Source organism: Schistocerca serialis, chromosome 4, assembly GCF_023864345.2.
Source record: "Schistocerca serialis cubense isolate TAMUIC-IGC-003099 chromosome 4, iqSchSeri2.2, whole genome shotgun sequence".
In the NCBI taxonomy this organism is placed as follows: domain Eukaryota; kingdom Metazoa; phylum Arthropoda; class Insecta; order Orthoptera; family Acrididae; genus Schistocerca; species Schistocerca serialis.
This window is the reverse complement of record NC_064641.1, coordinates 221,936,308-221,962,158: the sequence shown is the minus strand read 5'-3', so window position 1 is coordinate 221,962,158 and position 25,851 is coordinate 221,936,308. Positions and strand designations below refer to the sequence as shown.

Here is a 25,851-nt window from a genome sequence, read left to right as displayed (position 1 = left end):
AAGATTTTTGCCCACATCAGGAAGTGCCATCTGCTTGCAAGTTTTTTTTAGATATTTCCCCTTTGCACTATTGTTTCTTGTACTGTAGCTGCAAAGACAGATTGTCAATTTATGTCTTAACTTACCCTTGTGATCTCAAAATTTGTCAGGGAAAATGCTGAGACTTGTCTGGAAATATGGGAATTTCACTTAGGGAAACTTGGGGCAACTCTGACTGTACAGTGCGGCATTTTATAGACATTTTATTTATTGTAGTACATTTTGGCACTTCGAAAATAGTTTATATGTTAGAAAATATGGACGATAAGAAGAAGAATATTGTGGCAGTCGCTGACAGTTTGTACGCTATGTAATAGTATATTTCTCTAAATAAAAATCACACAGTATTTCTAAAATAATAGACATAACACAGTGGGTAGTAACAGACAATAACAAACATAATAGCAGCAACATTTTATTGACAGTCATCCATTGTGTTGGTTTTCACAACTCTTCACTGTCTTATACACTTCTTTCAAGAGGCCTACTTCTTTTCTGAAGTTATTTCTGACATCAGTGAAGGTATTTTAAATCTGTCTTGTGATTCCAAGGAAATACATACTTTTGTTACCAGATGTGTTTAGTTTTTATTGAAATAACACTGGTGTTAATGTAACACACATACTATTTGGCTTGCTTTCTCCAACTAGTTCATTATAAAAGATGTTGATGTTAGTACTTAAGATTTTTGCTCACATGGGGGAGGAAAAAAAGTCTTTTTTTTTTTTTTTTTTTTTTTTTTTTTTTGTGAACTTTACGTCTTTACTTACCTTTGAGATCTCAAAGTTTGTCGGGAAAATGCTAGAACTTACCTAGAAATCAGGGACTTTCACTTCAAAAAACTAGTGGCAACCCGATTAATAAAGAAATTTGGTCAAGGCTAAAGTTTTATTATAGTGCAGAAAATGACCGCCACATCTTAAAGCATTTTCTACTAGAATTGTACTTTCTCGAGATTTAGGCAAGTTCCAAGAACCATGGTACTTAGTCTACCCCCTGCTTCAATCTTTCATTGTTTGTGTACAATATGCAAGAGGGTCACAAAAATAGTGAGTTCGTTGAAAAATCATGTACTCGACAGAACATTTCAGAACTTCAAACATCTTCCAAAGAGCGTCCATAAGAAATAAAACACTTGTCCCAACATTTTTTTCTGTTGGTGGAAACAGTTTTCAAACTCATCTGAAGTTGCGCTGTTTACTGCTTCCATTGAGTTTTCATGTTGAAAATTCTTGCCTTTTAGGTTTCTCTTAATTTTTGGGAATAAAATTCGGATGGGGCCAAGTCCAGTAGGTAGGGTAAGTGAGAAACCATTCTCATTTGGTTTTTGACTGTAAACTGCCCTAGGCTCAATGCTTCGTATATAGGGGCATTGTTGTGGTGAAAAAGCCTGTCTCCTGTACAATGTGGGCTGTTCTTATCTCTCTGCTTCACTTAATCATTGTAGCACTTCAAAGGTACATGGACCAATCACATTAATGTAACCATCACTTATAGAGTTCGATGTCACCGTGAAATAACCACTCACAGACAGTTGTTGGCAGCATTAGCAGTGGAGTATATATAAAGCGTGTCAAGTGGGTGCAGTAAACTGTGCAGTTGTTGTTGTAACGTGGAAAAGGAGTGATTTATCTAACGTTTGAAAGGGAATGATCATTCGCTTTTGGGTCAAGAGTGGAAGCATTTGGGGAATGGCTAAGTTTGTAAACTGTTTGCATGCTGCCATTGTTAAAGTATTTGGCACATGGCAAAATGGCACTATCCAAAACCATTGCCTATGCAACTGTGCTGCACCATGGGCCACAGATGGCAGGGGTGAATGACAGCTGTAGAGATGTGTACCAGCGAACACATGTGCAACTATTGAGCAACTAACTATGCAGATAGACCAAAGGTGCTACCAATAGTATCTCCTTAGTGACTGCTAAGCGAATGTTGTTTGGTGTAGGCCTCTGCAGCAGGCACTTGGTTCATGTGCTGTGGCGGTTTCCGGCGACTAGAGGAAGCAGTGTGGTACTGGTATGCAAGACTCGACACATCCCCTTCATCATTGGACTTACTTGAAGGTGCTTTGCTGATCTTCTTCTCAGGATAACTGGCTGCGACGATCTGCCCAACTTCTTCTCCAAAGCTATGATACTGTTTGGAGGAATTTGCTCTACTCTTCAAATGATTGCGTACAATCAGGATACTTTTAAGCCAACCCTACTATATTTCACTTAGACAAACAGAACACCACATAAGTTTCACATGAATGAATCTTATTTCGTAAATCCAGTGAGTCCCGGTCCATCAGAAACCATTGATTACTTTTATAATAAATATAGTTCCAAAAATCTCTGAAGGTTCTCACAAGTCTACCATCCGCAACTTTAGAGTGTCAGTAAGTAAGTAAGTAAGTAAGTAAAAGCAAGAGTCTTTTCTTTTCTCTTACACCATTCAACTGTTCACAATAATGACTGACGTAGCACCGTCACAGAGTAAGGTACGCTTGCTCCTAGTGCTGGTCATGTAACTTCTGTGACGAGTGAGGCAACCTCTTGCCCTCAACGATCAGCCATTCACCTTGTGGCATTCTCTTGACACACGTCCATCCTGTGCAGACAGAAAACCAGCGCGTGGTAGATACTCTCCTGTTTCTCACACGCTTACCTAAAACATCGGGTGTTCGAGATGGTGGAAAGCGGAGGGACTGTAGAATTTGCGCCGAAATTCTTGTGGCACCACATATCCCTCTCCTTACCTCGAACACTCGATATTTTATACATATTCAATATGTACATTGACATCAATCTTAATAACAATCCACTTCTTTGAGATATTCAGTTACTTCATAATTCTAGATATATATATGTATTTTTGATAAATTCTTGAACTTCACAGGATAAGCTCCCTCTTTCAATTCCACTTGTGAATTCCAGTTGTTGTGGACCCTTAAACATTTTACCCTTTACCTTTAATCCTTCATGTTACTTCTTCCTTTGTTCATATGGGCTAGTACTATCCTATACAGCTTTCTGTAGTCTGGAGGAACAAAATTTATCAGCCTGTTCTTTCCAACATCCATAAATCTTAATAAAGCTAGAGGCATTAAGAATTCAAACTTAACCGGAATAATTCCACCAAATATATGATTTCTATCACTATGCTGCCTTTTTTCCCTTGGGAACAGTACTCATCCCTTACGTATTGGTAGCCTTTCTCCTGCTGTTCTGGTAGGTACACCCCTTTCTTCTTCCTATATTCTATGGTGCCCCTGCCCACAAAGTATAGGTCAGCCTCTCATTGGTCTGCCTGTCTTCCTTTTTTTTTCCATTTGCTAAAAGCTGGGTGCACCCCCTTTTATCCTTTGTGAGTAGGCCCCATGGTTCATCGCCGTAGTATACATCTTTATGTATACTATCACTAAATATTATCCAGTAAAATTACAAAATCTACTTCATTCTTCAGTATTGCTCATTAATACTTCCTAGAGTCCTCCTTTACTTTTCAACCTCCCTACCATACCTCTATACTTACGTTATCAAAGGGTACACCATCTTTACTTAGGTCATCAGAGAGCCCCACTATTCAACAAGTTGTCAAGTCATTCTTATTTATATACATATATATTTTGAGAATTAGTCAATGTAGAACCATCACCTATAATACCATGTGCTCATGCTTTACCATGTGCACGCACTTCCTCCTACAACACTTGATGGTTCTTACAAGCTCTCAAACTGTACTTTTCCTGTTTGTGTCTTTGTGTTTCTGCATTCTTGAACGACAAGAGACGGTGTGGTGTTGGGTTGCATGACTCAAACGTCTCTTCCAGTTGACTTAAACATTGTGTATGCAGCCGATCCTCTTCTTTGGTTTATCTGCTATGTTGCTCTTACCATTTAATTTATCTCCGAAGACTGTATGAGGTTAAGGGGAATATTTTTAACCAGCTCTATATTCTTGAAATAAATTATGCACTCGTAGGCTCATGTCAGTTCAACAATATATTATCAACTCTCGTCCCAAAGTAACAATTACTCTCTACAAACTCCAGCAAACCAACTGGTTCCAAGATAAATGTCAGAGTTTACTAAACATTCATAAAGTTACATATGTTCTGCCTCAGGCAGAGCCAAGACATAAAGTAAAAGTCTCTATATAACACATGCTTCATCTGTCTCTGTAACAATCCTCGTGACAGCACACACACCATGGAACATTATCCAAATACTCTGACTTTTTGATATAACTTCTAGGCCACTGATTGTAACTACTTGTCGGGGCCGCTCATCTGACACAGCTCCTGGCTCCTTGTGACAGCTGTCCTATCTGCACACACAGACCTGTGTGGCACAGAAGAAAGACTCTCTCACCCTTGTCATTAGAATATCAGGTGTTCGAGATGTTGGAGAGCCAAGTGTTTTTAGAATTCACCCTGAAATTCTCGAAGCACTACATATCCCTCCCCTTAGCTCAGGTCAGCCTCTCTTGGGTCTGCCTATCTGACCTTTTCATCCAATAAATGCTGGGTTCACCCTCCTCCTCCTTCCTGAGTAGGCTTCATAGTTCACTGCCCTAGTATACGTCTTTATGTATTCTGTTGCTAAATATTACTTGGCGAAAGTCAATTCCACTTCACACTTCTGTCTTACTTCTTGGTACCTTATTTGATCCCCTAGAGTCCTCCACTACTTTTCAACTTCTGCACTTTCAGTAGACCTCATATTTATATAGAATTCACTATATCATACCTTTCCTTATTCTAGACTTGTTCCGCTGTCGTACAAATCGTCAGATCAAATATTTGACTGATATTCCTACATAATTATCACCATTAGTTCCTCCCTGGCTGATGCTCATTAGCTCATCATTTCTCACATTTCCTTGTGCGATATAGAACTGTCACTGTTCTTATACCTATGTATAAATATATAAGAAGTGACAAAAGGGGATGATGTAGAACCGTCATGTATCAACCATACAATATGTGCATCTACCCAGATGTACGTAGGTTCTAACATCGCTTTAAGTTTCTAACCCATAATTTTCATGTTTGTGTCTAAGTGTAGCTTTGTGTGTAGCCTGATTCTTCAGCCTACTTATTTGAAATAAGTTGAAGGTTATAGGAAACCACGCAGAATGAGGATTTCAGCGATACAAATGTATGCATATGGAAAGAGGGAAAGATAGACCGGTACTCAGATGAGAAGTAAGAAAGGAAAAAAATAGAAACAGTTACTAAGATCGAAGAAGTGAAAGAAAATAGCCCCAAAGACAGGAAACTCTTCCCACCCCCCTTTCCCAGGATCCCTACTTTGCCGGTACTTGAGTGAGAATCCGGAGGAGATATGATGTTGAACATCTCCTACAGAATGGACATTCTCACCTTCACCTTTGAAGTCCCTGAAGAAAGATCTTAGCAACTTCTATGGAACGGCAAAAGGTGAAGAATCAGAAACACTTGTCTGCGAGGGTTGTCTGAAAGGTGTGTGTGTGTGTGTGTGTGTGTGAGAGAGAGAGAGAGAGAGAGAGAGAGAGAGAGAGAGAGAGAGAGAGAGAGAAGTGTTAGTCATGTTTGTACCTAAACTACCCACCCTTTCCAAAAATGATACAAAACCTCCCATTTATTTTAAATCTCACAAAAGGTATAAAATTACTCTATAAAAAATAGAAAATTAAACACTACGCTAACATAACTGTTTAGTCATTCAGTTTAAACTATTTTTCATACACACATAAAGTACTCTGTTCATTTTATGTCTAGATATTACTTTTCTTGAAAAGTATCATGATATTACCTTTGTACTAGTCCTATCTTCTATTCATTTCATTCCATGTTTAGAGATCATGGTTCATTTGTGATCCTCTTAAATTAGTCACTATCTTGCAGTCATATTCGGTCACTTAAAGACTAACATGATGGGATAGTTAAAGAGGTTATGAATAGATTATAGAATATTTGCAGGGAATTTGGTGTAGGAAAACTAATGTGGAAGTAACATCGAAAACAACTCAGGATCCGACGGTCCTCACTCCGCCCGTTAACACAGAATGTTAACATCCCTGGGGAACAGATATGACTCCACCCATATCCCATGGGTCTGATACTAAGCTCACTTGAGCAAGTCCATACCAGTACCTCTTGTTACATTTTGTGTGAAAGTCTCCCCACAACAAAACAATCGCCACTGTACTAGGTAACACATCAGGTAAAGCAATTCTACACTCCTGGAAATTGAAATAAGAACACCGTGAATTCATTGTCCCAGGAAGGGGATACTTTATTGACACATTCCTGGGGTCAGATACATCACATGATCACACTGACAGAACCACAGGCACATAGACTCAGGCAACAGAGCATGCACAATGTCGGCACTAGTACAGTGTATATCCACCTTTCGCAGCAATGCAGGCTGCTATTCTCCCATGGAGACGATCGTAGAGATGCTGGATGTAGTCCTGTGGAACGGCTTGCCATGCCTTTTCCACCTGGCGCCTCAGTTGGACCAGCGTTCGTGCTGGACGTGCAGACCGCGTGAGACGACGCTTCATCCAGTCCCAAACATGCTCAATGGGGGACAGATCCGGAGATCTTGCTGGCCAGGGTAGTTGACTTACACCTTCTAGAGCACGTTGGGTGGCGCGGGATACATGCGGACGTGCATTGTCCTGTTGGAACAGCAAGTTCCCTTGCCAGTCTAGGAATGGTAGAACGATGGGTTCGATGACGGTTTGGATGTACCGTGCACTATTCAGTGTCCCTCGACGATCACCAGTGGTGTACGGCCAGTGTAGGAGATCGCTCCCCACACCATGATGCCGGGTGTTGGCCCTGTGTGCCTCGGTCGTATGCAGTCCTGATTGTGGCGCTCACCTGCACGGCGCCAAACACGCATACGACCATCATTGGCACCAAGGCAGAAGCGACTCTCATCGCTGAAGACGACACGTCTCCATTCGTCCCTCCATTCACGCCTGTCGCGACACCACTGGAGGCGGGCTGCACGATGTTGGGGCGTGAGCGGAAGACGGCCTAACAGTGTGCGGGACCGTAGCCCAGCTTCATGGAGACGGTTGCGGATGGTCCTCGCCGATACCCCAGGAGCAACAGTGTCCCTAATTTGCTGGGAAGTGGCGGTGCGGTCCCCTACGGCACTGCGTAGGATCCTACGGTCTTGGCGTGCATCCGTGCGTCGCTGCGGTCCGGTCCCAGGTCGACTGGCACGTGCACCTTCCGCCGACCACTGGCGACAACATCGATGTACTGTGGAGACCTCACGCCCCACGTGTTGAGCAATTCGGCGGTACGTCCACCCGGCCTCCCGCATGCCCACTATACGCCCTCGCTCAAAGTCCGTCAACTGCACATACGGTTCACGTCCACGCTGTCGCGGCATGCTACCAGTGTTAAAGACTGTGATGGAGCTCCGTATGCCATGGCAAACTAGCTGACACTGACGGCGGCGGTGCACAAATGCTGCGCAGCTAGCGCCATTCGACGGCCAACACCGCGGTTCCTGGTGTGTCCGCTGTGCCGTGCATGTGATCATTGCTTGTACAGCCCTCTCACAGTGTCCGGAGCAAGTATGGTGGGTCTGACACACCGGTGTCAATGTGTTCTTTTTTCCATTTCCAGGAGTGTATTTTCTACTTTGTCATGGACAAGTTTGAATTCTTCATCCATAACCTTGTTAGTATCATCAGGTTTGGAAAAAGCAACAGTCACAATGTTTCCGGAGATTATACTCTCGGAAATTTCTCGATCTATAATTAGCTCAAAAGTTCTGCCAGGCTACTTACATTTATAATGTTAAAGTTGACTATCTTTTCTTTGAAATTTTGTTCTGCATTATTTATTTGCGAACTGACAGCTCATGTAGTAACAGCTCGTATACTAACACCTAGAATTTTCGATTGAGTAATCGATGTTAACTCCTTAGGTGGATCTGTGCTCTTTCAAGATATTCAGTTCCTGACATACAGAATTAAATTTAATATTAGGCTACATACATTTTCACAAGATTCTAATTTTTCATTGAGATCGGGTTCTTTATTATTACATTCAGCGTCAAATTTAGTTTCCAAAGCAATCGTGCCTTCGCACAGATTACTAGATTCTTTGCTCTGAGTGTCTACTTTGACGTACGATGAATCTATGTTTGTTGTTTGGCTTTTTCAAATTTCATTCAGAGCATGTAACTGAGAATGTACAGAGTCTACCTCTTTACTTAGTTGCACATAAAAATTTAGTCTAGGCTTTTATAGCTTCAGTCTGGGTATCTACTTTAGTAGCTATTGAGTGTATCAAGTCTAGATTTTTCTTAAAACTATTGTCTAAATCTTTTCTAAAAGCTTTAAAAATTCCTTCTGGGCTTTGAAATGGTCATCTAAATCTTTACTAAAAGCATTAAAAAAACTTATCCTGGACTTTGAATAACTTTATCAACTCAGCCTATACCAACTCCGGCCCATCAGGCACCCCTTTACTTATTTCCATGGTCGTAGCTGGTTCTTGATTCTCCTCGACCTGTTTTAAGCTATCCATATTTCTATAGACTTCAGCTCTTGTGAGGATGTAATACTAATTTCATTTATACCAATTACACAGTAAAAGTTCACCCCACAGTATTTTGTAACACTTCTTACAAGAATAATAAAGTTTTTTTATTTCACACTTGCCCGCCATAGAATTTTACGCTGCATTGGTGAGCAGGTGTAGAATCAGCGCCAGTGAATAGCAAGGGTGCCGGCAGCGTCAAACATTGGTTGCAGCATTGGCGAGTGGACGCGAAGTCAGCAATGGTGGCGGGTTACTGCGTCGACGTCGGTTAGCTACTGCGTTGGCGTAGGCATGATGTGCGTGGGTGAGAAATACTTCCTCCCCACACTAAAAACTCCTTAGTCAAAAAGTTGAGATCTTCTCTCCGTTCTCTTGACGTTGTTACTTTTTCCCGTCTTATATTGTGTTGCATTCACAACTTTCTTCCTTCGGTTTATTGGACACCACGCAATTACTTGAAACAGTTTCTCAGTCTTGTTACTTCTGGTTGCTATGGCAACACAGTATGTTCTTATCTCGATTTCTGTCGTAAAATTCCCGCTTTTTTCTTGTCCTGTCACTTCGGTTGCCACATTCTAATGCTTTCTTGGACGACAAGAGACAATGCTGTGTTGGATTGCACGACTCGCACGTCTCTTCCAGTTGACTTACACATTGTGCGTGCAGCTGATCCTCTTCTTTGGGTTATCAGCTACGTTGCCCTCACTGTTTAATTCAGCTCCGAAGATTGTATGAGGTTAAGGGGACTATTATTAACCATCTCTATACTCTTGAAATAAATTATGCACTTGTAGGCTCTTGTCAGTTCAACAATAATATATTTTCGACTTGTCCCAAAGTAACAATTATTCTCAACAAACTCCAGCAAACCAACTGGTTCCAAGATAAATGTCAGAATCTACTAAACATTCATAAAGTTACATATGTTCTGCCTCAGGCAGAGTCAAGACATAAAGTAAAAGTTTCTACATAAAACACGCTTCATCTGTCTCTGTAACAATCCTCGTGACACCACACACACCATGGAACATTATCCAAATACTCTGACTTTTTGATATAACTTCTAGGCCACTGCTTGTAACTACTTGTCGGGGCCGCTCATCTGACACAGCTCCTGGCTCCTCGTGACAGCTGCCCTTCCTGCACACACAGACATGTGGCACAGTAAAAAGGCTCTCTCACCCTTGTCATTAAAATATCGGGTGTTCAAGCTGGTGGAGAGCCAAGTGTTTCTAGAATTTACCACGAAATTCTCGAAGCACTACAGCACCAATGCTTGCTGCTTGTGAAATGTCTGAAAACAAAGGGTCCAGGCCCGAGGAGGGAGCGTTATGGTCTGGCAAATGTTTCCGTGGCATTCACTAGGTGATGTTGCCATTCGGGAAGGCACAGTGGATCAATACAAGCATGCATCTATCCTTGGAGACCATGTCCATCCCTACGTGCAGTTTATAACAATGAAAATAGTCAATTTTTGGCAGTATAATGTAATTAGATAGATACAAAAAATCTACTCACCAAGTGGCGGCAGGGAACACACACAAAAAACGGTTTTACTTGTCCAAGCTTTGGGAGCCAATGTCTCCTTTTGGCAGAAGTGTTGAAAGGGAAGCGAGAGGGGTGAAAAGGACTGGTGAGGTTTAGGAACAGGGGTACAGTTTGGAAAAATCATGCAGGCCCCAGTGAAGGGAGGCTTAGTGGACGCGATGAGAAGGAATCTTTCTCATCCCATGCAGTCAGTCTCCCTGACCCTTTTCCAAAATGTATCCCAGTTACTAAACCTATCGAGTCTTCCTTCACCCCCCCCCCCCTCCCCCCTTCCTTCTCCTTCTACGCTTCTGCCAGGAGCCGCCACTGGCTCCAAAAGCTTGCATAAATAAAAGCTTTCTTTATGTATGTTCTCCTGCTGCCGCTTGGTGAGCAGATCTTCTTTTATCTATCCAGTTACCCTATATGCAGTTGGTTTTCCCTTGGCACAATGGCACCTATCAGCAGGGAGTGCAGTGTGTCACGCAGCTTGCAGTGTATGAGCATGTTCTGAGGAGCACCAGAATGAGTTTACCATACTCCCCTGGCCACTGATATTCTCAGGTTGAAAGCCATCAAGAATCTTGTGGGACCACCTCGATCGAACTTTTTGTGCCGTGGAACCTCAACTGAGAATTCTAGTGCAGGTGTCCATGGCACTAGAGTCAGCATGGCTCCACATCGCTGTCACTACCTTGCAGAATCTCACTGACTCTTCCTGCCCATCTCAGAGTGATTGATGCTGCAAAAGGTGGTGGTTAATCAGGCGTTTAACAGGTGGTCACACTAATCTGACTGGACAGAGTAATAATGTGGGTTAACCATGGTATCTTGGAGAACAAATTCATCATGGATGATACCCTTGATGCCGAAAAGCAGACAGACATTGTCTTCACGCAGGATTTCTCCTGACTTGCTTCTTATGCTCTTGGTGATGGAGTCTTTGACTGGTTGTTGGTTGGTTTTCGCGATATATCCATAACATGATGACTTTTGCATCAAAATCTAGCTCAACCTCTGACTGTTCTGTCAATGCACAGCACCTGTATAAATGATTCTCTCTCCGGTTGTCAGGAAAAATATGTGAAACGAATTTTACTGCAACGTGTTTCTTGTTCAGTCAGCATTTGTTGGCATGAACTCCAGAATATTAAAGTTGTTTCCCCCAATTCACTGACTGTTCTACAATGATTAAACATGATAGCCACACAGATGTTTTCAATGTTTTCATCCATTCTGGAAGTCGAGGGACTTCTCAGTCATAATTCTTCCTCAGTTGACATTTGACCACCTTTAAGAAAAGTAAACCACTCATAAACCCTTATCTGGCTCAAAGCTGTTTCCCCGTAAGCTATCTGAAGCACTGAAAAAGTTTCTGGTGTTGATTTCCTAATGGGAAATAGCACCTGATTTTAGCATGTAGGTATTTAATGTCAGACGGTGAAAAATTGCCAGACATGTGAAACAGTGCTTACAAAAACAGACTGATCGCAATAAGATTTCCACATCAGTTTGCTATGGCAACTGATACTTTTGGTATTTAGCAAAGGCATCTTGCGGGAGAATGCAGAAGTAATATTATACCAACTACCAGAGAAAAATTTTCGTTACTTTTGGGTCCCCCTTGTATGTACATAATGCCTCAAAATAATCATCCAAAATTTGGCCGTCATATAAGTTTTCCATATTTATCTCAGAGTTTTAATTTCTATAATGAAAAGCATGTTAAATATGGTAACATGAATTGAAGTGACCCTAACAGAAACTTGAGGCTCCATTACACTTCAGTTGTCATCACAACCTGTGTTTTGAATTCACATTTGTTGGCTGTGCCAACTTGCAACCGAATTATTGCTTTCTAGGCAAAGACACACCTTGGGCTGTGCTTCAGATCAAGATGTCACCACAATCCTAAGATTTAAGGGGCAAAGTGGGTGGCACACTTAAGCCACAACCACCCTTAAGATAATTTATGGTAGACATCTTGGAATGCTAGTGAATATTACTGTTGAATGAAATCGTTCAATCTGAAATACAGAACACAATTTAATGAAACTTTGTGTCTTTATAAACTGTGTAAGAGGGCACGATGAAAACTTTGTATTTTACGGACAAGTCTAAGGTGCCAGTTGAGTGTTCTAGGTAACAGACACAAAGCTTCAGTCTGTCAGTATCTGCGCTACATTTCTAAACTCCACAGGTAATCCTCTGGATACATTGCTATACATGAACAGCTGAAATAAAAGTGGGAAAATTGCTGCTTTGCTGTCCAAAGTTTGTTTCAAATAAAAAAACTGTGACTCTGCAACAAAGAGTATGATCTGATGTCCCAGTGTGCCACACAGATGTAATATGTCAAGAAGTTTCATGACCACATACATTCCACAAAGGAATTAAAATTTTAATGCTTTCTTTCATTTTCATATATTAATATGTCTTCAGAAAAAAATCCTGTGCCTATTTTATTATCGAGTTTTATATGAAAAATAACAATTTTTTTTTTTACAGCAAGTTCAAGTATAGAGGAAGCTGAACTTACAGCAAAGCTCTTGGCTGCTGAAGAACCAAATGTTAGCAGAATTGTACCTGTTCGAAAGGACTGGAAAGTTGGAGATAGGTGTCTTGCAATTTGGAGTGGAGATGGGCAGTAAGTTTAAACTTAAAATTCTGTTGTTCTGAAGTCTTTAAAATTAGGAAATATTGTGGTTCTATTTACTTACTGTGTTAAGTCTTATAGTAACAGGAATGGAATTGGAGTGGGACCTAGATTAATTGTTGTTATAAACTAAAAAATGGTCCACTGAATTTATGACAGCATTTTTATAGTATTGTAGTCAAATCTACAGCTCTTATGCCAAATTATGTGTGTTTTTTAAGTAGTGGAAATGTTATCAATAGACAAACTGTTGGCTTTATGTAAGTGCGAAAAAAATTAGTAATGTATAATCAGTCATATTTCAATTATAGGTTTAGTTGTGTAAAATATTGTCTTGTTATTTAAATGTGGGTAAAAACCTGAAATAGGGGAGTCTGCCGGTGAAGATGATTGAAAAAGATGCTATCAGCCAGTTCCAGTATTGCCTGCTAAAATGAGACTGTTTAATGAACGTTTGAAATGGTATGCATTCCGACCAAATGTCAGTATCTGATGTACAGTCAGTATATTTATTGTTCCATGCACTTGTTATGAATTAATTTATACTTTTGCAGGAGGTCATTTTGTCAGCTTGATTTGCATTTCGGCCATATAATGTGCCAGACCTAAGTGACATCCTAATATTGAAGGTGAGATCAGAAACTGGTACTAATGAAACAAGAAATATTCAGGTCCTTTCCACAACTTCCCATTTTTCCTTTCTGCATAGAAATCACTGTTGAGAAATGTGATTCTCGACCTGTTCCACAGGTGACAAACATATTATAAATGTATCAGGCAGTTTTTTCTATATATTTTGTCATCGAAAATTTAGTTGCAGGCATTTGTCTTCATTTAAAATTAATCCCCATTTAATTTGATTGCTTTTAAAAGTTTGCCATGAAAATGTCTTGTTTTTGTAAGTGTGCTATTGGTAGGACTCATCACTATATTGTACAGTACACGAACGACTTTTAATTGGTGTCAGCTTGTATTTGTACCCAACACACATTCAGATTTTGTGTGATCTGTTCACAGATATTACGAGGCAACAATTGAAGACATAACGGAAGATGGAGATGAAGTCTCCGTTGTGTTCGACAATTACAAAAATTCAGAAGTTACGTCAGTGGCGCTGTTGAAAGAATTGAAGGCTGGTGCAAAGAGACCAGCAGAAGATGGAGCTGATAGTAAAGCTAAGTATGTGAGCTTAAGGAATGATTTATACCATTAAATGGCTAGAATGTGGTATGTGTCATCCCCTGATATGTTGGTTGTGGTGACAGAGTGATCTGTAGTGTTTTCAAGGTCTAATGCTAGGTTGTAAAGTCGTAATTTGATTGTGAGTTGGCAAATTTGATTACGGAATATACATTGTGGCAACAGATTGGTCTATGGTGTAGCCTAATGTTTACTTTTGTGCCATATTTAATACACTTTTCATCATAAAAACTAAACCTGCACAGTAAATTCAGAAAACGTAGTAGACAAATGGTAAGTCTTTGGCAAATGTTTTGATTCATATAATGTACATAGTGTTGAAAGGTGAGCGTTCTTCGTAAGTTGTTGTTGGAAGGGGAGTGTTCTTCATAAATTTTACTAGTAAAATAACACTTTCAGTACAGTTGTTTGTTACCCTGAAATAGCAAGTGGGCCAATTATATTCTGAACATTTTATCTGTATATCTTTATTCATCCAAGGATCATCTCGCAGTGATATAGGATTTGCCAATATAATGTAATGGCAACAAGTAGGCCAAAATACAACACAGCATACATAACATGTTTTAAGAGGGCGGGACAGATGCTCAGTTGTGGCCTTTATTAAGGAACCATTGTGGCATTTGCCTAACGATCTAGGAGAATCACGAAAAACTCAAATCAGGTTGGCTGGACACAGCTCCGTCCCCGTGAATATGAGGTCAGTGCCCTAACAGCTGCAGTGCCTTACCTATGCACACATTGTTTCAGGTAACTTGTAATGTGAGACAGTTTCCTTCTTCACTGCTCACACACTAAGGACAATCATGCTGAGACACACACTGATGATTCCTGGTCTGAGAAGGTGATGCTGTGCCTCTAGCCTCAATTTGAGACTCCATATTCAACTATGTGCTACTGTCCACCTGAAAAATTAAGCCCTCTTGCATTACTATCATGTATTACACACCTTGACACATGATCCTTCTGAAAGCAGTAAACCATAATCATGTATTGAAATGTGACAAGGTGCTGTAGTTATCCCCTTTCATTACTATCCACTACTGTGGGTCCTTTAAGTAATCTTTGTGTCATATGCATTACTTGTGAAGAACTTTTTAGGTGGCTTTTAAACTAATGTCTTTCAATAATCTTTTTCAGGTCCTGTAGAACTATTAGTGTGGTATTTCATATTATTTTCCATGATTTGCGCTACGTATTGGTATATGTACTCACTTGGTACAGTAAGGATGCCAATTTTTTAAAACTGCACTTCATAATGAGCTCAGCCGCTACTTACAGTTATTATTTTTATGGCCCTTTTCTGCAGTTTAAAAACTGTGTCCATATTTTGTGCCTTCGATCCCCACAAAAGAATCTCCATAACTAAGAACTGAATGTGGCAGGCATAGTACATAAACCACAAGACCTGGGCACGCCGTTCCGCAGTTGACCATCTCATCAATTTGTTAACCCATGTCATGAAAGGTTTTCTGAGGAAATACCAGACTATGACCATGTTTCTTGATATGCAGAAAACCTAGGACACTTGCTGGAGGACTGGTATCCTCCGTATTCTTTACACTTGGGGCTTCTGAGGCTGCTTGCCCCATTTTCTTCAGCAATTTTTAAGACATAGTTTTCAAGGTACGTGTGAGTTCTGCCTCGTCAGACAACTTTATCTAGGAAAGCAGGACGCTTCAGGGTTCCGTCCTGGGTGTTGATCTCTGCTATCATCATTAACCCTATTGTAGCCTTTCTCCTGCCGGGCATCTCCGGCTCCCTTTCTGTTGATTATTTTGTGATCTGTTGCAGTTTTCCATGGACTTGTCTTCTTGAGTGGTGTCGTGAGCAATGTCTCGATCATCATTACTTGTGGAGAATAGACTGTGGCTTTCACTTTTCCACTGACAAAACTGTTTGCATGAATTTATGGCAGCAGTCAGTTTCTTCTGCCATCTTTACACTGTGGACCTGTTGCTCTTCCGTTCGCTGAAACTACAAATTCCTGGGGCTCATGCTTGATAAAAAAACTTTCTTGGTCCTCCCATGTGTCTCACCTGGCTGCCCACTGAACCTGATCCCCCAGTGTCCTAAGTGTCCTCAGTGGTACTTCCTGGGGAATGGATTAGACCACCCTCCTCCATTTGTATTGATCCCTTGTCCATTCGAAACTACACTATGGACGTTTCATTTACGCATCTGCATGTCTGTCCATCTTATGCCATTTAAATACAATCCACCATTGTGGCATATGTTTGATCACTGGCATCTTTTACACTAACCCAGTTGAAAGTTTCTATGCAGGAGCTGCCAAACTACTGCTGTCATACCGATGTGACATCCTCCTCAGCTGATACGCATATCGTTTCTCTTCCTTGCCTTGCCACCCATCCTATGCCTTCTTCTTTGGTGACTACTTCGACTTTCAGTCCCTCTTCTCTGTTACCTCCTTGAGTTCATTTCCGCTATTGCTGTGGCAGCTTAACTCCACCCTACCTTCCATGTTCCCGATGGATGTGAATCCTTCACTAATCTAGCTTCATTGGATTTTCTTTAGCTTCCTGAGGACACGACTCCAGATTTGATCTACCACTGTAAGTTTTTCAATCTTTGCACGGAACTTAGCTCTCAGACTGACCATGGTGTCAGGTGTGCATTCATCTATGGCACCAACCATTCTAGGTCTTGGCTTTCGGAACACTGCTCAGTAATTATAGCAAAGCTCTGTGCCTTGTATTATTTTTAATCTAATTATGTTCATTTTCGTTCATTGTATCTGCCCGGGGCAGACGTCCCGTTTCAGTTCATCGTTGATCAATTGACTCAGTTTTTTTTATTACAGAGGGCAGCTAACCCTCTGACCGAACACGCTGAGTTACCGTGCCGGCTATATCAGGTCACACTATACATCAGGCGACACAGGCTCTTCAAGTGTATCATCTGCTCCGATTCTCTCTGCCCGTCAGAGCCTCTGTGTACTGTACAAAGTCCATCCCGTAGTGCAACGAGTCCAAGAAAGCTTCCACTTGCTCACCCTTGAGGGAGCCTCTGCGATGTTTATGTGGGTCCCTGGTCATGTCTGTCTGATGGGAAAAGAGGCTGCTGTTGAAGCTGCCAAGCCTACAGTCATCATATCTCAGCCTGCTAGTTTTCCATTTCTTCTGATCTCCGTGTTGCTGTCTGTCAACAGGTGGTGTCACTTTGGCGTCACCATTGATCTTCCTTCATTGGAACAACTCCAGGGAATTAAACCTCTCCCCACTGCTTGGCCGACTTCCTCTCAGCCCTCGTCACGAGGAGATCATTCTAGCTAGGTTGTGTATTGGGCACTGTGTGTGTGTGTGTGTGTGTGTGTGTGTGTGTGTGTGTGTGTGTGTGTGTGGTGGTTTTTTTTTTTTTTTTTCCCCATTTGTTAAGTGATGAACCCCCTCCAATTTGTGCTCCTTGTCATCAACCTTTGACTGTTCACCATTTCCTGACCCAATGCCATTTTTTTTAACCACTTACATTGTAATGTATGTTTGCTGTCTGAGTTATCAACCATTTTAGTGAATGACGTCCAGGCTGTTGACCAAGTTTTACTTCAGCAATGTGGCGAAGGACATTTAATCTTTAGGTCGGGACCTCCTTTGTCTGTATGGCATATTTCGTGGACATTTCTCCAAGAGGAAGTATTTGTTTTCAGCTCTCTTTCCTTCCATCAGTTAGGCTAAATGTGTATCTTCTGGTTCTGACATGGGTGCATATGACTCAGTTGTTTTTGCGCCCTAAAACAAAACAAAATACTCCAGTGTGATACTGTCTTTCTCACATAAGCCGTGCAGAGATGACTAAGCTGCTTGAGATCGTTTTAAAATAGGGGAGCTCCTTGTCATGGTGTGTGTGTGTGTGTGTGTGTGTGTGTGTGTGTGTGTGTGTGTGTGTGTGTGTATATATATATATATATATATATATATATATATATATATATATATATATGCCTAGTTCTCCTACCCCTGACAACAGATATTTGACAGTGGGTGACCTCACACCCAATCTCTACATTTTCACCAATGAACTCCACCAACCACCCTCTCCCAAACCTATTGAAGTGCAGATCATGCTTAGTGTAGCCCCATCCCACTTCAGCTCTTGTCGTTTCATTAAGTTTGATAGGTGGCTGCTATATACGTAGCCTTCAAGATGGCATCTGCATCAGAGGTGTGTTCAAGTAGAGATGACACAAGTCTCCAACAGTTGGAGTATTTAAATGAGTGCACTCACTGTGCTCCCAGTTGTGCAGCAAGGTGTTTGATTGTTTCCATTGATCACCTCAAATTACAGTGACTGCACATTTCAACATTGCAGCTGTGTCGGACAGTCAGCATGTGAGATATCAGACAGGTTTGCGATACCTTGCGATAATGACAAACACCTCGCCCAAAGACTCGTAGTGCTTTCTTTCGCTGCTTATGAATATCTGTGGCGCTCTGGTTCCCACTGAAAGAAACTCGATGACAGCTCTATTTGAAACACACTTCCATTACAGATGCCATCTGGAAGGCTACATATAGTGCCACCACCTGTCTAACTTAAACTCTAAGGCCTGAAGTGGGAATGTTCCACAATGTCCCAAAACAAATTATATGTTTTCAACCAAAATTAGCCGAGGAAAAAAATGTGTTACATTACTTATTGAACACCCCTAATACTTCTGTTGAACAAATAAACTGTCATCGCAGATTGTGTTAGCTGCTAGTGAGAACAAGATATTAGGAATGTTACTGGTTAGCAATGCCAACGGCCTTGCTGCAGTTGTAACACTTGGTCCCATCAGATCACCGAAGTAAAGCACTGTCGGGCTGGGCTAGCACTTGGATTTTTGGCCATCCGGTCTGCTAAGCTCTGTTGGCAAGCGGGGTGCACTCAGCTCTGGTGAGGCAAACTAAGGAGCTGCTTGATTGAGAAGTAGCGGCTCCGGTCTCGGAAACTGACATATGGCCAGGAGAGCAGTGTGCTGACCACATGCCCATCCATATCCACATCCAGTGATGCCTGGGGGCTGAGGATGATACGGTGGCCGCTCATTACCATTGGGTCCGCCAGGGCCTGTGGATGGGGGTTTACATTTTACGTTACTGGTTAGTAACAGAGAGCCACTAGACCATCAGCAATTTCCCTACTTAGTTCTCCTCTATATGAAGAATATACTTTAACAGAGGAACATGTACATCCCTCTCCAGAGACGTATTTTAGAAGAAAGTACTATAGACAGTATGAATGTAGCAAATAAACGTTTTATTAGTCTACTGTAATTAAAGGCACAAGAATCTCATTACTGCAAAGGAACTGTTTTCTTTCACAACTCTCAAGCAGTGATAAATTATAAAACTGACAATTTTTAATTTCGACTACTGTTCACTGTGATACCGCATTTCACTAACAAACTATGTAAAATTGAATTGATTCTGTCTGTAAGTACGTAGTTATCAATACCACGCAGTGGGGAAGACTCTGAGGAAATCACATAGGTCCTTTCGTGGAACTCTAAAAGAAGCAGCAGCAGTAGGTCAATAGAGGAGCAGGAAGGCTAGATTTGTGCACTTCAAGCACAGTTGCATCAAGTTAGGAGAGAGCTGTTGAGGGTAAGGTTAGGTGATAGTGAGGGCGCCAAGTTTCTTTCAGCAGGAAACCACAGCACCATACACATTCATGGTGATCGAAAATTAACAAACACCTCACTGCACAACTGGACATTATGGTAGTACTGATGCACACATCCAGCTGTTGGAGATTTAAAGGTGTGTGCTCGCTGGGTTCCTTTTGACTAACAGAAGACCATAAAGAACAATGGACAGTCTGTGCAGAATTGCTTGTGGGTTATGAAGCTGCTCGTGAAAATTTTTTGTTAATCATCATAAAAGTCTGCACACTCTACAGGAGCTCACCAAACTTCATTGGACTGCTCTTCCTTGTCCATCTTACAGCCCAGATTGTGCACCATCTCAGACTTCCATCCGTTTGGCCCAATGAAGGACGCACTGCATGGGAAGGGGTATGTGGACGATGGAGATGTTATTGATGCAGTTGAGTGATACCATGAGGTATACATGCCCTTCAAGTAATGATGTAAGACTGCCATATTGAATGGAAATTATGTTGGAAAATAGTGTTCCATGGAGGGAAATGAATCAATCCAATCTGCTTTCAGAAAAAAAAGTATTGTTTTACTCACTGAATGTCCGTGTAATATGTTTCTTACCTGTGTTCTTTGGATACCTTATTATCCTGTTTTAAATTTTGCAGCACATCTAGTCTGCAAATTTCTTTTTGGAAGAGAGAGTAATGAATATTTTCTCTCGAGATACTAAAGTCGTACAAAGTTGTATTGTGGAGAGCTTTCCTGCCTTTAATTTTTCATTACTCACTTGGAGGTAGTGCTCAGGAGGAAGTGGATAATGATCTGCCCTCCAGGAATTCCAAATTAGGACTTGCCATTTAGATAGATCAGTAACTGAAAGCAAGCTGTCAAACAAATGTTATCCAGTTAGTTAGCTGTTTGAACATCAAAGTAGCATGAAGGAGTGGGCAGATCATGTATGCTGTAGCATTCATTCAAATCTATATATAATGTATGAAGACAATTTGTTCCCTTGTGACAAGAGAAAATGCTGATTTGTAATCAGGGCAGAAGCGTAGGAGTGCTGATGTTAACGTATGGACCACCTGCAGAGAACATCATAGCCTTGTGGTTATGCAATGCCGTCCTATTATCCAGGAAAGACGGAAGAGATTTTTGACACTGTCCTTGAATTATCAGTTGTTTTGTAAAATTGGCACTTGTATGGAATGATGGGGAGGTAGGAGGTTCCAAGTTGTTAAGTTTTTTGTTGCAAGATTGACACATTTGAAGTAGAGTACAATAAGTTGCAGTCATGGGATGAATTTCAGATAACAAGCACTTTCATTTTTGAAAGTGTGACATCAGTTGTACTGAAGCTTTTAGGATAGAGTTTTAAAGTATCGATTTTTTTTACCTTAGTGATCAGAAAAATACTTGCAATATTACTTTTGTGTTACCTTTGTTTGTCCAATACTTTTAGTAGAAAGGAGATTTTAAATAGTTGTATGGGATACTCACCAAACTCATCTCTTAATGTTTTAACAAAAGCACTAAAAACCAGGGTTTGGAAAAATCTGGATTTTAAAAAAAGACCCAGTGGTTTAAATGGGGTTGTATTGGATTTTTGGGATTTTTTTGGTATTTATAGTTAAACACTTCAATTTAATTTATCGAAACACTAACTCGTTCTTACAACTGCTTGATTCTAAATATGTAGAAATTGTAACGGAGCACTCTGAAGAAGTCCCTGCTAACATTAGCAAAATCTTGGAGATGGTGTTACAATTTGTGAAGATGCCACTCATCTTCTCTGACAATTGTTGGAGGTTTTCTAGAGTCCTGGACCTGCTTGAAGCAGGCAGTACAAACATCGAAAAAGTCATTGAACTGTGGATTGGTCTTTCAAAAAGCCCTGATGTGGAACCCTATAAGAACATAATAAAAAAGAAAGGAAGAAACACTAGAACCCATTCAGTATAATGCTAGTAAGTTACAGCCCAAGATTCAGAGGGAAAGGTAAACTGCTGATCAGGAAGAAAGTGCAGAAAACTAGCTCATAGAGATGCATCCAGAGTGGATTGCAAGTGTTATGTCTAATTATTTTCCTGCCAATATTTTTTCTGATGCAATTGTAACACAGTTCCATCAAAACAGTTGGTGGAAGACTGAAAATGGGAGAGAAAGGGAAGCTTACCAATAGAATTTACTTCTTTTGTGAAAAGCCTCATTTCTTGCTCTGTCAGCACGGCAACCGAACATTGAGAGAACCTCCCATTGCGGGCTTGTTTGGTCAATATTAAGAAATAATTTAGGAGAGAAAGGAGCTGAGAAGTTAGTTCAGATCAATAAATTTCTGCAGATTTCTGAAAAGGACTAAATTGTGGTTCAGTCATTACACTTCTGCATTAAGTTAAAGATTTTTTTGTGGAAATAGTATTGTTAACTGCGTTTCTAATATTGCAAAAAAGCTAAGGCAATAAAATAAATTCTTGTGCCAGTAAGTATTTGCCTTCAATAAATATGATCTCTTTTTAATTTATGTAAGACCAACTAGGTAACATTTTATATGTTGATTAAATTTTCATACTTACATGTAATTTATTTATTTATTTATTTAACCTGGCAAGATTAGGGCCATCAGGCCCTCTCTTACATCTAACCAGGCATTCTACTTATTTTACATTCATACGTTTTAGTAGGCATGTTAAACTACATCTAGTACAAAAAGTGAAATAAACAATTAGAAAGGTACACCTAGAAAAATACATACATATAGAGTTTATATTCGTAGATCATAAGTACTGTTATAATTAGGGTTTTATTAGGTTTTTTGGCAGTTTAACCTTGTTATAAAGACTATGGACACCTTTCAGAATTAAGTAATTTCTTTTTAGAGATGCTAAGTAACATTGATACAAATAGCTAGTTGCATATCTTAAATAAATGTAATCTCTTGAACTTCAAATAAAGTGACACTTTTTATCATTTCAGGAAATTGGCGTTATCAAAACAGAGAGAATATCAGAAGAAGAAAAAGCAAAAGAAGTTGCAGAGGTACAAGCAATTGGAAGAGGAACGTGAGGGTGAGAAGAATAAGTGGCTTGCATTTAATTCAAAGGTAACTGCCCTGAGTTCACACCTCAATTGCACAGCAAATGCTGATGCTGTGCTTACGTTGATCTTCGTCCAATTTTCAAATGGAAATTTAACAATATTATTGATTTTGAGAGTTGCTCTAATTGGAATTAAAATTACCAACATTGTATAATTCAAAGCATGAGTTCATAGCTGTTTCATCATGTGACATTGTTGCACTGAGTTAACTGAACAGCTTTCGTTGCAAGCCAGTTACCCTATATGACACAACTTGGGTTTCAGGAACTGCCTGTAGGTGAGGGTATGAATTTTAATTTTTAGTATGAGTTTTTATTGAGTTAGTTGTACACCAAATTCAGGAAACAATTAGGAACTCCATTAGGTTTATTTTGTGCTGACTAGGAATAGGGATGCTGACTAGAAAATTGTTTGAAGGAATCAACAGATAATTAAATAATTTTGGACCGAAGGTAACAACTCGCAATATAGTAGCCGCATTGGTTCATTGACGGGAATGTAAACAATGCTGGAAACTTCACTAGCATTGTATGGCTTTATTGTTCTGGTTGAATACTCTAAAAAGGCTTCCAAAGTTAGCAAAGTTTCCTGTCTTTGTTTATGAACTTGTTGACAACTCAGCACCTCTACTATATGTTCACTGATTTGTCACCTTCACTCCTATATTATTTCTGTTCTGCCATAACTTTCTGTACTAAGAGATAATTAAAGTTTTTTGTGAGTTCTCTGTGGAATGGAATTTGAATTACCATAGAGACAGTGAAAGAAACTATGAAGTTACCATGTACTACTGCAGTAACAATGTAGTCTTCATAGTCCACTGAATGTTTATAGATCTTATATTCAGCCAGTTGCATATCTTCTTTATTGCATCTTGGTAGGTTATTTAGTTTTGCTTTGTAAGATGAGTCTGTTGCTGGCAAGCTGCCAGACCAAGTGATGGAATTGGTCCCTTTGGCATTCACACACATTTGAACCAAGTGACAGAAAAATGAATGAAAACATTTCCCCTACCCTATGTTTTGCATGACATTTTCTTCAGTAAGTACTAAAGCTGTTTACAGTTTTTGTAGAAACTAGATGGTAGTTATAAGTCGAGGGGCATGAAGGGGAAGCAGTGGTTGGGAAGGGAGTGAGACAGGGTTGTAGCCTATCCCCAATGTTGTGCAATCTGTATATTGAGCAAGCTGTAAAGGAAACAAAAGAAACATTTGGAGTAGGAATTAAAATCCGTAGAGAAGAAATATAAACTTCGAGGTTTGTCGATGGCATTGTAATTCTGTCAGGGACAACAAAGGACCTGGAAGAGCAGTTGAACGGAATGGACAGTGTCTTGAAAGGAGGGTATAAGATGAACATCAACAAAAGCAAAATGAGGATAATGGAATTTCGTCAAATAAAATCAGATGATGCAGGGGAATTAGATTTGGAAAAGAGACACTTAAAGTAGTAAAGGAGTTTTGCTATTTGGGGAGCAGAATAACTGATGATGGTCGAAGTAGAGAGGATGTAAAATGTAGACTGGAAATGACAAGGAAAGCATTTCTGAAGAAGAGAATTGCCAGGAAGTTGTTTCTGAAAGTATTCGTCTGGAGTGTAGCACTGTATGGAAGTGACACATGGATGATAAATAGATTAGACAAAAAGAGAATAGAAGCTTTCGAAATGTGGTGCTAGAAAAGAATGCTGAAGATTAGATGGGTAGATCAGGTAACTAATACTTTCTATATCTCCAGCACTGGCAACTTTCCTTCTCATAATATTGTTACATCATTCCATCCTGGATTTTCCATTTATTAATAATAAACAGACTTACACATAGATGTATTTTGTGTTTTCAAATGTTTTCTTCTAATTTTACAACTTTGTTTCAGACCTCCAAAAAGGGCATGACAAGAAAAAGTATTTTTGCATCACCAGATAATGTAAATGGACGTGTTGGCATTGGGACATGTGGTATGAGTGGAAGACCTATGACTGAATTTACTACAGCTGAAAAATGGAGAAAGGGCATGTGACAATTTTAGGAATTGTGTTTGTGAAATTCTGGTACTGACTTCCTTTCTCCATAGAGCTGTTCATGGAGTAGTCGGATAATGTGCGTCATCTAGTGCATGTTCGTGTGATGAGCTGTTTGTGAAGATGAAACAAATGGTGGTATTTAAATTCCACAATGGACTAAATTGCCGTTTCATAATGAATGGAATGTCTTTTTTTGGAACCACAGCATTTTGACTGGTTTTCTATTGTGATACAGAAGTGTTGGTGATTAAACACAGTGTAAAATGCATTTCATGTATAATTTATGCCGTGTAGATGATGGACCATTTACTCAAAATGTAAAAATTTTTTGTTGCTATTTATGCACTCATCAGAAGTATTTTACATTTCATACAATGATATAAGAAATGTTGTACAGTGATTTTAATTGTGTTGTAATTTATTGTGTAAATTTGTCACCTAAAGTACTGTATATGTGCTCCTTCCCAGATTGTCACAAAAGTATTTCTGGTAGTCACTCGATTTGCTCACAGTCCTTTATAAGAGACAAGACTTTCAATTCAGAAAAAGTGTGATAGTTCATATACTACAGTCACACCAAAAGTTGTTAATTAAATTTCTTTTTTAAATTGCCAACATCGTTAGTGTGTTTTTTTTTTACAGTGCCTTCAAGATATGTAATGTACTGTCTCTTCCTGCATACAAAATATTATCAATTATTTGTTACAACAAATAATAAAGGTGAGAAGCAACCATTTACCAGTAGCTGTTCAATGTGTGGCACATAGACGTGTGTAACAGCAGTGACTTAGGTAGCTTTTGAGTTATTTGTCTACATAACTTGTGCCTGTAGCCACTCAAATGCGCCCACTTACGGTTGCAGCGTCATTTGTAAATTGTAAATGCCAGTAGCACAATCATTGTTGAGTGCCAGTGTGAGGTATGAGTCTGTGCAACTGATAAAAGCATGTGCAGCCTTCCGGAAGAAACCATTATTTGTAAAATTGTACAGAAAGTTCTTTGTGCAAAAATGGTTAAAATTCTCTACCAAACTGAGAGCCTATAATAAAGCTTGCAGATTGTCTTGTAAGCATAATACACAATATTCAAAATTTCAAATCACATCTGATTTAATATTTCTTTCAGAATACAAACAAAATGCAATTTATACAAGAAAATACC

The 25,851-nt window shown here is 39.9% G+C and overlaps 1 protein-coding gene across 1 annotated transcript in view; it reads left to right on the top strand.

Moving 5' to 3' along the window:
* The window catches only part of LOC126473969 (survival of motor neuron-related-splicing factor 30), a 45,457-nt gene extending 20,152 nt beyond the window's left edge, over positions 1 to 25,305 (top strand). The window contains exons 3-6 of the mRNA XM_050101352.1: positions 12,623 to 12,761; positions 13,788 to 13,949; positions 22,546 to 22,672; positions 24,543 to 25,305. Of these exons, the coding sequence (XP_049957309.1) occupies positions 12,623 to 12,761; positions 13,788 to 13,949; positions 22,546 to 22,672; positions 24,543 to 24,686 (572 nt within the window). The 3' untranslated portion in view covers positions 24,687 to 25,305. The remainder of the gene's footprint in view (positions 1 to 12,622; positions 12,762 to 13,787; positions 13,950 to 22,545; positions 22,673 to 24,542) is intronic.
* Positions 25,306 to 25,851: the final 546 nt, after the last annotated feature.